The 14,209-nt window shown below is 46.6% G+C and overlaps 2 protein-coding genes across 2 annotated transcripts in view; one reads left to right on the plus strand and one right to left on the minus strand.

Moving 5' to 3' along the window:
- Positions 1-14,209, plus strand: part of ANXA13 (annexin A13) — a 56,388-nt gene that overhangs the window by 40,938 nt on the left and 1,241 nt on the right. The window contains exons 5-10 of the mRNA XM_029222562.1: positions 1,109-1,142; positions 1,241-1,320; positions 2,944-3,012; positions 3,425-3,526; positions 7,970-8,045; positions 11,744-11,856. Of these exons, the coding sequence (XP_029078395.1) occupies positions 1,109-1,142; positions 1,241-1,320; positions 2,944-3,012; positions 3,425-3,526; positions 7,970-8,045; positions 11,744-11,856 (474 nt within the window). The remainder of the gene's footprint in view (positions 1-1,108; positions 1,143-1,240; positions 1,321-2,943; positions 3,013-3,424; positions 3,527-7,969; positions 8,046-11,743; positions 11,857-14,209) is intronic.
- WDYHV1 (WDYHV motif containing 1) overlaps positions 7,552-14,209 on the minus strand; it is a 227,869-nt gene continuing 221,211 nt past the window's right edge. Inside the window, exon 7 of the mRNA XM_029222563.1 lies at positions 7,552-7,573. Within this exon, the coding sequence (XP_029078396.1) occupies positions 7,558-7,573 (16 nt within the window). The 3' untranslated portion in view covers positions 7,552-7,557. The remainder of the gene's footprint in view (positions 7,574-14,209) is intronic.

Raw genomic sequence — 14,209 nt, forward strand, 5'->3', positions numbered from 1 at the left:
TTTTTTTTTTTTTTTTTTTTTGCGGTACGCGGGCCTCTCACTGTTGTCGCCTCTCCCGTTGCGGAGCACAGGCTCCAGACGCGCAGGCTCAGCGGCCATGGCTCACGGGCCCAGCCGCTCCGCCGCATGTGGGATCCTCCCGCACCGGGGCACGAACCCGCGTCCCCTGCATCGGCAGGCGGACTCTCAACCACTGCGCCACCAGGGAAGCCCGCAATAAAGTATTTTTAAATTAAGTTATGTGCACTGTTTTTTTAGATATAATGCTATCGCACACTTAACAGACCACAGTAGAGTATAATCATAACTTTTGTGTGTACTGGGAAACCGAAAGATTCGTGTGACTCGCTTTATTATGATACTCATTTTATAGGGGTGGTCTGGCACCAAACCCACAGTATCTCCAAGGTGTGCCTGTAAAGCAGTTCTTCCTGGCACACACCCTGGAGAGAGGCTTGCACTCCTGTACACAGCAAATTGTTTACTGAATGCAGCCTTGTTTGAAGTAGAGAAAAATTGAAAACAGCCTAAATGTCCATCGATCAGAGGCTGGCTAAATAAACAGGGGCTTGCTGTAGGATGGAACCTTTTGTATCCATTTAAAAAAAACACTAGGTGACTAACTAATGTACAAGCCTAGCTGGACCTCCAAAACCTATTACTGAGTGAAAAAATAAGTCAAAGAACAAACAATATGAACAGTATTCCACTTTTTAAACACATACACAAAACAGTTCTATAGATTTGCAGTAGCACAAACATATGTATACAAATGTAAAGGGAAAATATGCACTGAACTTCTAACACTGGCTACCTGGGTGGGGCAGGGAGAGTGAGATGGGGTGAGGGGGTAGTGAAAGAAGATGTTAGCTTAGCTGTAATGTTTTCACTTTTAACTAAGGATGACATATGCTAAAGGACTCCACACAGCTGGGGACTTGCTCTAGGCCTAGACCTTGACCTGTAGGGACAACCCCCTTTGGAGGAAGTCATAAAGGCATCCCGTGTCCAGAGACAAGCTCCTGCCTCTTCCCTTTGCTTGTCTCTGCCTATATTATTGATTAACCCCACCTTGGAGTATTGATTTTTTTTTTATTACCTCTCCTAGGAAATCATCGCCATTAAAGAGGCCTACCAAAGATGTAAGTGACCGTTTGTTCTGACTTTAAAGAATGTTCCTTCCAAAATACCTCTGGGAGACTAAATCTGCATTCTCTCCTCCTTTTTTCTTCCCCAAAAGTATTTGACAGGAGCCTTGAATCAGATGTCAAAGGTGACACAAGTGGAAGCCTAAAAAAAATTCTGGTCTCCCTGCTACAGGTAAAAGTAAAAAGGTCTAACCTGCCTTATGATCTTGGGAAACAGCCCTTGGCAGCATGGGACCATGATGAAAAAGGCAATTTCGATGATAAACATTTCCTTCTTTTATTAAAAATGTTACTGAGGGATCATCAACCTGTGTTCTGTCAGCCCAGCTCATGTGAAATTATTCAATGGGTATTTTTCCCATCATAACAATCCACCTAGTCATTTGTAGTTTACAATCCCTTTTTGTTAGTGTGTTATCTCATTAAGCATCACCTCCTCACTTTGCCAGTGAGGAACCGCTAGGTGTACACACAGTAAGACACAGCTTAGGAGCAAGAACCAGCCCATCTGACCCCAAGTAGGGCCCTTTTCATGACACAACTTACTTGCAGGATTCACCCCAAGCCTAGGCCTGTAAGAACTGCTGCAGGGAGCTTGGCCTGGAAAGCAGGGCTTTAAGAATTGGCCCTGCTAGGACACAGCCCCCGCGGCCCCCGGCCAGATGGCACCTGCACTCTCATGACACACCCATCTTTATGAGCTTTGTGTGTCTCCTCCGCTTCATTACTCTCGACGTGGAGAGACTGATAGCAGAGAATACACAGAGTAGGCTTCACCTGTAGCACGAAGAGTATATAAGTGTTCTCCTGCTGTGTAACAACCTGCTGCAAACTCAGCAACCTCAACTACGCAGACCCATGATCTAGCGGTTTCCATGGGGCAGGGGTCCTGTTGCGGGTTAGCCAGGGTCTCGCCAGGCTGAAATCAAGGTGTCGGCCAGGGCTGCCATCTCATCTGAGGCCTGGGGTCCTCTTCCAAGCTCACTGGCAGTTGGTAGATTTCGGTTCCCTGTGGTTGTACGACTGATGTCCCTGTGTTCCTGCTAGCTGTCAACCAGAGACCACTCAGCTCCTAGAGGCCATCTGCAGTTCCCTGTCGTGGCCCCATAGACAGTTCAGAGCATGGCTATTTGGTTTCTTCCAGGCCAGCAGGAGTTCATGTCTCTGCCTTCTTCCATCTCTGACCTTAACGAGCTCACCTGATTGGGTCAGACCTACCCAGGATAACTGATTAGGGATTTTAATTACATCTATAAACATCCCCTTTGCCATATAAACATAATATGATCACAGGAGTGGTATCTCACCATATTCACAGGTCTTACCCACACTCAAAAGAAGGGGATTATACAGGAGTGTGGGCCACCTGGGTCATCTTAGAATTCCACCTGCCACTAAGGGCTTAGGTTAGACCTCCAAAACTTTCCATGACCAACATTCAGGGCTCTTCAGGGCTGGGACCCTGAGAAGTGAAATTTGATATTCTGGAAGGAAGACTAATAGCTTCCCAACAGACTCATTCTAGGGGACATAATGAGGTTTCTTAGAGGTCAGTGGGGTTTGTGAGTGACCCTGGTTTCTACAAAAAAAAGGGGAAAATGTGTTGTCACAGAAGCTACTCTGTTTATCAGTTGTGCCCAAAAGATGGCAGCAAAGAGCAGCATTGCCACTTTGCCAGGTTTTGTCTAGCTTCAGGCCACCCCTCTGAAATCACCCCCTTTTCTAGGACTTTCCCTTTTTGTTTTCTGTGGTCAAGCAGGAACTCAAGTTAATAACAATGTGTTGATTTTTCTAGGCTAATCGCGATGAAGGAGATAATGTAGACAAAGATCTAGCTGGTCAGGATGCCAAAGATCTGTACGATGTAAGTATGCAGATGTGTCAGTCTCTGCAAATCCTTTTTTTTTTTTTTAATTAACATTATTTTCAACAACTGTTACTTTATTTTAGGTGAATTGGAATTACTTGGGAAATAAGTATGATCTTTAAAATATTTTTCATATATACGGTCTTCATGAACCTGAAAGAATTGCTTTTTCTATTCTTATATTCTGGGGTTAACCACCTTAGATCCACTTTGGAACAAGGGAAGGTATAAATAATATAAATATGTGAGGTATACTTGTGGGTTAGAAGTTTAAAGTGCTAGATCGATCAATGTGGCTTAGATTCAGTGCATATTTTATTGTTTCCTGTAAGGGAGGCCTGGTCACAGCTCTGTTTATTCAGTCTTTTTGCAAAAGGCTTTTTCAAAATGTTTGCACTCGGCCCTCTAGGCAGGGGAAGGCCGCTGGGGCACGGACGAGCTTACCTTCAGTGAAGTCCTGGCCAAGAGGAATCACAAACAGTTACGAGCCACCTTTCAAGCCTACCAAGCTGTAAGTGATCCAGTACTAAGGCAAGGAGTTCACACGGAAACTGAGTCTCAAGTTATTTCCAAAAGAAGCCGAGTTCTGGGATGTGGAACTGGGCGGCAGGGGGTGGGGTGTCTTTTACAATAGTGGTTCTCAATCGGGATGATTTTGCACCCCCCAAGGGATATTTGATAATGTCTGGAAACATGTGGGGTTGTCACAACAAGGTGCGCTGGGGCAAGCAGCACCGTTGGCATCCAGAGCGTCAAGGGGCAAGCAGCACTGTTGGCATCCAGAGCGTCAAGGGGCAAGCAGCACCGTTGGCATCCAGAGCGTCAAGGCCAGGGATCCTGCTGAACAACCCACAGTGCCCAGGGCGCCTCCCACAACAAACAGTCATTCGGCCCCCAGTGCACTGCTGAGTCTGGGAAACCCTGCTTTGCAACAGAGGCTAGGGAAGCAGGGGAGTGTCAAGTTTAGGAGCAAAGCCCTAGAGCCAGAGGTGACAGGTTCAAGTCCCGGTTCTATCACTAACAAGTGACCTGATGTCACCATCCTCATTTGTAAAACAGGGACCGTGAACATCAACACCCCACCCTCACAGGGTTATTTTAGGTGTTAAATAAGATGAATATAAAAGGCTCAGGACAGTATCTGGCATGTGGTAAGCTTACATATGTTTGCTGTTACTATGATTCCAATTGACAGTTGGGCTAACAGTGCCTACTGCTCCCAAAACAGATGTGATAATACCTCAGAGATACACTCTTGGAAAGATGTGTATCAGTTACTTTTATACAGTTATTTTTTTTAATCTAATGATAATTTTAAGTCAACGAGGTGAGTTAGCTATTTCAAGGCACTTAGTGGTTAATCCTTCCCTGAAAATCAGTCTTTAATTGCAAGAAGACCTTTGTGGAATATCAGATTTTGTTTTGGTCTCCTATTTTATATTTGTGGAATGGTTTTAAAGGACATCTGTACCCTGTGTCTCATTTCAATTTCACAAGAATACTGTAACTCAAAAGTAGGCTGAAGAGCCATTGTTACCCACAACTGCTGGTGGAGGAAAATCTGTTACAAGTAAGGAACCATCTGTAACTTATCAGGACCACACAGCAAGTCAGTAGCAGAAAGTGGATGAGAATTCCAAGATTCCCCAGCCTGAGCTCCTACCTCAGCTAGAGCTGGCCGCTCCTCACTCAAAATAGCATTTCCTATGTGTTGCCAGCAGATGAAAAGACAACAAAGCTTTGGAATTTTATCATCACTGTATATAAGCCCTTAGGGCCCTCTGCTTTCAAATCCTGCCCAGAGCCATGATCAAAGGCAGCTGACCCTGTACTCCCCTGGCCCCTGGGCCTGGAGCTGTGTAGACTGAGCTGGAAGCCTTCTCCATGACCTAGACCCTCTTCCCATAAGACTGGGGCCATGGATGGAGTTTCTGGGGTGGCTGTCATTGGAGATCACTATAGAAACACACATATGTGTGTGTGTGTGTGTGTGTGTGTGTACATGAAGTACTGACTATCTAAGGATACTCCCTAGGCCGATTGTTCTCATAATTAATCCCCAAACAGCAGAATCCGTATCACTTGACACAATGTTTAAAATGAGAATTCTTAGTGCCGGCCCTGGACCTACTGAATCAGCTTCCTTGGAGTTAGGGTCCTATAGTCTGTGTTTTAACAAATCTTCCAGATTCTGATACATGTTAAGGTTTAACAAGTCTGCTCTAGGCTACTAGCTGTATGACCCTGGGCAAGTTATTAAGGGTTCTGTGCCTCAGTTCCCCCAACCGTATAATAGGGATAATAATAGTACCTACTTCACAGGGTTAGTAAGGATTAAATGAATTAACAGGTTTAAAGCATTTATTGCCTGGCATGAAGTAGGTGCTCAATTAACATTAGCAGTTGTTATGAGTCGCCTTATGTGAACCGACAGTGTCAAAAAACAGAGCTAAAACTCAAATGGTCAGTAAGAGAATCAATTGATCTGATAATTCTTTACATGAAACCAGCTCTAAAATGCTACCTATTCATCATTCCGAAAGCCTTGTTGGAACATTGTTCATCTTGATCTTTATCATTGATCTTCTGAGTTCATCCTGATCTTGGGAACCTGGCTCCATAAATCTTCTCATGGTCTCTGGCTAAAGGCACTAAGATGCTAAGGGTCAGATCAGTGAAGTGTGTCGTACGGCATAGGCTGTTCTGGCATAGAGTCGAATTTTAATTTTTGGCGCAAAAACTCAGGTTTTTGCCCTTTATCTGCCCTCTAGACCTGAGTCTTAACTGTTGACACTCTCAGAGATCCCAGCCCAAGCAACGAAGCTTCCCCAACTCTGCAGCATCATGAAAGATTATTACCGTCCCCAAATCTACCAAATATGAAAGGCTTGTAGAGTTATAAAGTTCCCAAAACATGGCTCAGTATAAATTGTAGGTACACATACCCATGGCCCCAGGTCACTGCCTCACCACCACACCCCTCACCAGAAAGTTCTCCCCTTCCCTAAAGTGTTCCTAAGCCCACTCCAGAACCTTTAGCCCTTTAACTGCTATAACCAAAGTCAGAGTGCACAGGGCTCTGCCGTGGGCACGCTGTCAGTTTGGGGCATTGGTTTTAAAAGAAAGAAATGTGTCTCCTATTCTTCTAATAATCTCCCCACAGGCAATGCTACCTGGTAAACTAGAAGCCTTTGAGGCTTGTCTGGAATCCACCCTGGCAATGGGTTTTTGTACCGAGATCAGAAAACCTGGTTTTGTCCAAAGAGCCCCCCTAAGAATTAAGTGTTCCGATAAGTGAGAAGCATTCCATTTGCAAAGGAGCATCTCAGTAGCTTGGGCCAGTGGACTGTTTTCCATTTGTGCTCAGTGGAGTCCCTGGAGGTGGCTTGGTAGCTACCAGGAGGGAATGGGGGGCAGGAGGTAGGTAGAGAACAAAGGGCAATGCCGTCTCACTGTATCTCATGAATAGTGCCCCCGGAGTTGGGCAGCAAAGAGACTGAGAGGCTAGGAACCTGGCATTACCGTCTAGGGCTGTGGTAAGGAGCCCATCTCCCGCCTCCCCAGAACAGCTCTGCTTTCCTGCTTTTATCTGTTGTGTAGGCTGAGATGCTACAGAAAATTTTAAAACACTGTTCTAGCCCAGTACTAACAATGATAATGGAAAGTGGTTTAATGTGAGGATTTTTTTTTTTTTTTTTTTTACTAAACACAGACCTGTGTGAGGACAATGTCCTCTTGAAACACAATCTCAGTCTACACAACAAGAACCCTGTTCATGGGAAAAGTGATAGCAGTTTCTTCTGAAATACCAGCTCCCACATCCAACCCCCAACACCTCAGAACAGCTAAGAAAGGGACTGAAAGCCCCCCCCAATCCAATCCCCTTCTTATCTAGGTCGATTCCACACCAGACCTCTAGATGGGCCAACTATGATGAGGACATCAAGCTACGGGTTTCATTAAATCTGGACCCTCCTTCCCCCCATATCTATTGTGCTCGTATCACAAAGAATATGTTGTTTACCAGTGTTTTCAGAATAAACTACATAAACTCCACTGGCATGTCCTCAAAGGTCCCAATTATTTATAGACTCACAATTGTGTCATATCCTCAAGAGATAATTTCTAAGAAAGAAGTTTCAGTATTTCTAATGCTTAATTGCATTTCCCAAACCCAACCAAAAGTTCTCCTTTCTCTTTATATGCCTGCCCTGAGCTTGGCCCAGGCGGTACTTGTGTTAAGCGTGGTCACAATTTACTCTGAACTTCAGCTTCTATAAATATTTGGAAGGAAACCTAATGTGTAATGCTGTGCAGAACAAGCTGGAGGTGAATATAAGATCATCTGGAGTCTCCCCAGAGGGAAAGAAAGCAGCATTTGACGTGGTCAGCCCCTGGCTCCCAGCCCAAGTAGCCCCACAGTATCAGAAACATTAGACCAAGTCCTTACCATGAACTTCACAACCTCTATTCATGTCACCCAAAGTGTAGGTGCCCGAGCTCCCAGTCTCAGTCCACAACAGAGGAAGGTGTGGGAGATGATTATAACCATAGCCTCCTGGAAAATTGGAAATGGAAAGAATTTTTATAAACACATAGGAAACTCAAGTACGATAGAAACATAAAGAATATTGTTGCAGTATTTATTCATTGTTTTTCCACTCCCTGATTTCACAGAGGAGGAAACTGAGGCTGAGGGAGTGGTCCTGACTGGGGTCACATCCATTAGGGGTCAAATCGGGACTAACTCCTAGGCCATGAGAGTCCCCACTCGAATGGCGGGCAACCATCCCCAGCCCTGCAAGGGCTGAGGCCAGAGAGGAATCCCAGAGTTCCTCTGGTCCTCGCGTGACCAAATCTGGAAGAGTCTATTGCTTTTTGTAGAAGAACGAGCCTCAAGTGCACCAAGGCCAAAAGCAAAACCTGGACTAACAGCGGCACTTTCTTTCTCCAGCTCATTGGCAAAGACATCGAAGAGGCCATCGAAGCAGAAACGTCAGGAGATCTGCAGAAGGCCTACTTAACTCTCGGTAAAGTAAAGCTAGGAAAGCCCCTGACTTGGGTTGGGCTCCCTGGAACCAGACTTGGAGACAGAGGTTTGTGTGCAGGAAGCTTTCAGGGAATAGCTTGGGAACCACACATCTAAGCAGCATTGCGAAGGGAGAGAATGAATGTGATGCAGCTGCAACAGGAGCTGTGCTGGTCCCCCAAGGAGCCCTGAAGTCAGGATGTCCAAAGTGGAGGCAAGGGGACCAGGTATTCACACCTCATATCAAGCAGCCATCAGGCTGCACCCAGGGAGCATCTGCAACCTTGGGGAAGATAGCTGCCTCTTTTGACTCCTAACAGATATGACCCCAGTCAGTCCCTCCCTCCTGAGAAGGGACTCAACCCTGAGCAGCCAGCAGGTAACACTTGGCATGAGTGCCTGCTGTCCTGAAGACAGCAGCTGGGGGAGCTACCACAGCATCCACGACAGTCCCACTAAGATCACGGAGCCCCGAGAGCCTCCATCAACAGCCTGGGACCATTGTCTAGTCTCGTGGGGCAGCACGCGGTTCACGTGACACACACTCAAAAGCACCCAGGTTCGGATCCAGGAACAAGTTTCTGCGGGTGCCTGATGGCCCAAGGGTGACCTTTTCCATTTGGAATGAAAACACTGGAATGAATGAGGTCTGTGTAGAAAGCAAGGCGGGGGAGACTAGATCAAGGCCGTGCCAAGCAAACGCCAGGCATTTCTCTCCAGGTGTTGCCTGTAGGCAGGAAATAGCAGAGAGATGGGTACCGGGCTGTGGCTGGCAGGCTCATTTCTCATTTTTGCAAGCCCCGGAATGAAGGCATTGTCCATTGTCCACACTCCGGTGGCGAGGAGGCCAGGGCAGCAACCCAAATGGCACGAGAAATGGAGAGAATATCCCCAGAAGAAGAGGAAGAACCAAAAAAGCAGCCCCTGGAAGCTACAAAATGTGCTCTCGCTGCCAAACCCTTTTGTTTTGTTTTTCTGATTGGATTTTGGGGGCAATGTCAGCAATTGATTTTTTTTTTTCCACCCTCATTTTGCATTCAGATTAGCAGGTCTGCTATTGCTATAGAGGCCTGAACATCTTTAATGTCACTCCCGTCCCACAATGGATACACACAGATGACTGTCCTTAGGGCTATAAGGATGAGTGTGTTAAGTAAACGGGGAGATCTACTCATGGCCCAGCTACAAGGCTCCAAAGCCTTTCTGTACCTGCAGTGTAAAGAAGCAGGAGAACGCCAGAGTTCAGTCAGAAGATTAATAGTAATTCTTATTAGTATTAAGTATTAATGGTAATAAAACCATTCAACCCATTAACATTTACTTAGCACCTGCCTGGGCCAGCAGTTGAGCTAGGTGTGGGGATCAGAGGCAAATAGGGCCAGTTCCTGTTCTTAAGAAGCTTCAAACTCATGGCAGATACACACAAATCAACAGACTGAGCTACAGTAAAGATAAAACCAATCAGAGCAAAGCAGGCACAGAGGAAGGAAAGGACCCATCCCTGCAGTTGGGGGACCATGAAATGCAGGAGCTGGGTGGACTCCACTGGTAGCAAATATAAAAGAGATTAGAAAAGACCTTGAAAAGGAACCACACAAAGAGTGGAACATGACTTCATGACTAAATTCTCTACACACTCCCCACCCTACTCCCGCATAACTCATAAAGATGCCAGTTTGCCACTAAAATTGAGGAGGTGTTATGAGACCAAACGGTTCCCACTGCTTGCAGCCTTTGGAGCAGCACTTCTCAAAGTGGGGTCCATGGACCCCCTGCATCAGACTCACGTGGGGAGGCGTGTGAAAGTGCAGTTTCTGGAGGCCCACTCCAGGTTACCCACTTAGGACTTCCTGGAATGCAGCCCAAAGCCACACATTGACAAGCTCCTCCCGTGATCATCTTATGCCCCCTGGAGTTTGAGAGCCCCTGCTCTGCAGGCCAGGAGGGGCAAGAGGCACCGCGGGCTGGCTGGCTGCCCTTCCTCTCACACGCACGAAGATCTTTATTCCCGCATCCTCCCAAGCTGGCCCCACCCAAACTTTCGGGGTATTCCTGCCGCTGCGAACAACAAAGGTTGTTCACCAGGCATAGACTGTATACGGTAGACAACTTGAGAGTTTTCTCCCCAAAATATCAGGAAGAAGGAGTGTCGGGGGGGAAGTTACTGGTGTGGGGACAGAACGCGCTGAAGTTAGGCAGACGATCACTGCAGCATCAGTTAGTACGAGCGCACAGGACGGGGTCCTCGGGAAAACCTTGTGAGGCCACTAGCTCAGAACGTCTGGGGGTGTGTGTCACAGTGAGTCTCAAACACGCTGCTCCCCAAATTGCCAGGTTCACCCCCCCACCCCATCACCACCACCACCAATCCAGCAGCTTGTGGATTCAGACTCCTGGGTCTGGGCTTCTCCACTGACACGCTGGTGGCTGCCACATGACCTATAAAATAAGGAGACAGACCACCCACCCCCACAACCTAGACTCTGCTTTCCTAATTCTGTTCCTCCCCCTTCCTTGTAAGCATTCTATCGGCAATTACCTAGAAGACAAGAGTTCTCACGGCAGGACATATTAAGGATGTGCATTCCACACTTACGCTGAATGTATTACTTATTATTTATTACTAACATCAAAAATGTTAAGTGTTCTAGGTAAATGTCAGCAACATAAACAGTAAAGGGTTCATTCTCCCAAAGTGTTAGTCCTGGTGGACCCAGATGAGCCTTGGAGGAGGGGAGAGCAATCATGATTTATCCCCAGGAGCAGAGATGCACCCCATCCCCTGTCTGGTGAATAGAAACCATACTTTGTTAATCTGTGGATTAGATCATACTTTATTCATTTCTGGCTGGGGCAGGGCCAGAAAAGAGCAACTGGCAGCATCACAGAAAGGTGCTCTGTAGACAGGATCAAACATTGCATCAAGCCCACATCCCAGATGGAAAACGAAGATGATTGTGGGGACCTTGGAAAAGATTCAGAGATGAGGCTCACAAATAAAACCCAGTGAGGGACTTCCCTGGTGGTCCAGTGGGTAAGACTCTGTGCTCCCAATGCAGGGGGCCTGGACTCCAACCCTGCTCGGGGAACTAGATCCCACATGATGCCTCAACTAAGATCCCATGTGCCGCAACTAAGACCCAGGGCAGCCAAAATAAATAAATAAATATTTTTAAAAAATAAGACCTAGTGAGGAAAAACAAAAGAAAGGAAGGTTGTTTAGCATGGGCAGAGGAGGGCCACGGTCCAACTGAGTGTATCTTCAAGATTATGAAGTTTTATATGGCAAGGTTGCCAGCCAGTCCGTGTTTCCCCTCCAAACCCAACTCTGACATCAGAGATTTCTCTTAGAGATGAGAAAGTATTCCTGCTGGTGAGAATCATGAACTTTACAAGGAGGACCTGCGGATGGTCACAGCCCTCCACCTCCTCCCAAGGGTCTTCAGGGAACAGGAGAGGTTCTTAGGTGTCTGAAGGGGTTTTGGTCGAAGAGTCCAGATGCCCTGACCCCAGGGGAATCTTCCAGATCCCATTATCAACAGTGTGAAGTCTGCTCCTTTCAAACACCGGCCTCACAATTCCATCAGCTCCAAGGGCAGCCAGGTGACACTCTGAGCCAGCTCTGTTCCTTCCCAGGGTCTCTGTGTTATTCCACAAAACATGAACACATCATGTTCTCTCTCCCTTTGCCCTGCCCAGTGAGGAGTGCCCGGGACCTCGAGGGCTACTTTGCTGACTGTCTGTACAAGGCCATGAAGGGTGCGGGGACTGACGAGGAGACCCTCATTGACATCATTGTGACCCAGGCGGAGGTAAGACGCACTCGTTGGGCTCCACCTTCTTGTTTTGCCACCACTGATGTCATCTACAGGTCGTTTTCAATAAGAGCCTATTTACAGAAAGAGTAAAACAGAGAGGGCCCTTGCCTTCCCAGGCTTTGTAGAGGACAGTGTGTTTCTTTTTATACAAATACAGTAACGTTAGTGGCTTCTATGTCTGTCATCTGTGGCTCCGGAGAGCTCGGGGTAGTGTGTGGAGGGAAACTGGAGGGACTGTTCCGGATAGGGCAGCTCCATTTTAAGGAAGGTAAAACAGACACTCTGAAAGGTGAACAATGGACTAGATCACCCGAGGAAGTAATTTCCCGACTCCTGAGCTAGGCCTTTATTTCCTTAAACACATCCCAGAAGCACAATTTTGCACAAAAAACCACATCAGTACAAGACAACGTTTCTCAACCTTTTTTAAATTAGCGATCGCCCACCCTCCCCCCCAGGGAGCCTTCTTAGACCCAGTTTTCTCCTAACTGTCACTCCCCTCCAAGAAATGTTAACACGGCATACACTGTGTGAATCTGTTTATGTTCCCTATGTACATACGTAATTAATTTTACATAAAAAGATTTAGATGTTTTTTCACCCTCTAAGAACCAGTTTTTGCCCCCGTTGGGAACAATATCGCCCCCCTTTGAGAGTGCATGAGTATAACAAAGGCACAGGGAGAGGAGTGGCCAGAAGCTTGGGAGCAGCTGTCAAGACTCATATTCAGAATACAGGGCCACAGAGAGGAGGAATTGCAGAATAAATGGGAAATGGCATTTCATCCACAGCAGAGAGGCCTTGGAGAGTGAGGTGGAACTGGGCACTTGAAAACCACAGACATCTTCCCTCAAAAACGTGTTAAATGAGGGGGAAAAGATACCAACCCAAATTCTGGCCCCCAGCTTTTTGACAAATAATACTTAATATCTGACACTGTTTTGAAATATAACTTAGCAACACAACTATTCTTTCGTTTTTATTTCTATTCCTGGAATTTCTCCTCCCCCTCTTTCTCCTCTCCTCCCTCCTCCACAATTCATATTTCCCTCTCTCTATTAAGCCCCTTTCTTTTTCCTCCTCCCCTCTCCCTCCTCCAGTCTCTCTGCCACTCTCTTTGTTTTATTTTGGTTGCTCTGATTCTCTCTTTCCCTTATCTCTCCAGGTCTCAGCCTTCTCTGTCTCTCTGTCTCTTAGTAACTCACCTCCCCCAGCCAGAGTCTCTGGAGATCCTAAGACACTCCAAGGAGCAGGTTGGTGACAAAGCCCAGCAAGGATTCTAAAGACTCCAGGGGGTTGGACCACTCCGAGGGCTCCTCAGGTTGCCATATTCACTCCAGCATGCATGAGCTGTAGCGTGTTTATTCCAAGATGCTCTGTCCTATCTCAGTACTGACCACAGGTCCTGGGTCATCTCCACATGGGGACCATCCCCTCGGAATGCTTCCGGCCCAGCCAGATATATTGGCCAGATCCCCTAATCCCCCAAAGTTGCCAGGTACTAGAACAGAGCCCCGTGAGCCCCACCCCATCCCTGCACTGACCCACCCCTCCCACCACTTCCTGCCCCTCCCCCAGCTGAGCAGCCTACCAGCCAGGGGAGCAGGGATCACAGCCCACCTGCCTGATGCAGTCTCTCTCTTGCACAGCATCCACTTCCAACAATTCCTCCCTCTCCTACCCTCTCCTGCTCTCATCTTTCTCTCTCCTGTTGGGCCCTCTAATTGGGGCAGGAGAAGAAAAGAACCAGAAGCTTGAGCAATGGTTTGTGAGTCTCTCAAGAAAGCAAGATAGAGTCTAAATTAAAAACAACGATAACAACAAAGCTAAAAACAAAAAACTCCTGGTTAAAGAGAGCTCTGTGCTTCTTTTATGAGACTTACTGTGTTCTTTCTGGAATTATATCTTCCATGGTGCAAGTATTATCTCCTTTACTAGGTGGTCAGAATCTTCAGAGCAGAACAATCTTTTTATACTTGTTTCTTCTGAGTCCTTTCCCCACCTCCAGCACCTAGGTTTTTCAAGCTTTTCAATGACTTACAGTTGATCCCTGAACAACACGGATTTGAATGGTGTGGGTGCGCCCATATGCAGATTTTTTCAGTAAATAACAGTACCTGTATTTTCATTTTATGGCTCTTTACATTAAGTAAGTATGGGGAGAAGTTTGTGCTCCATTAGAGATCACAATATGTAGAATCAAAAGAACTAGGGTTTGAGGCCTGATTCTATCCAAACTGTTTCAGCTTCCTGCCCTTGGGTGAGTCATGGATCAAATTCCTTTGTTTTTGAGGCAGAGATAGCAATACACAGATTCTAGACTGCACGTAGCAATACACAGATTCTA

Source organism: Monodon monoceros, unplaced genomic scaffold, assembly GCF_005190385.1.
Source record: "Monodon monoceros isolate NGI ecotype Baffin Bay Population unplaced genomic scaffold, NGI_Narwhal_1 Super_Scaffold_14, whole genome shotgun sequence".
In the NCBI taxonomy this organism is placed as follows: Eukaryota; Metazoa; Chordata; class Mammalia; order Artiodactyla; family Monodontidae; genus Monodon; species Monodon monoceros.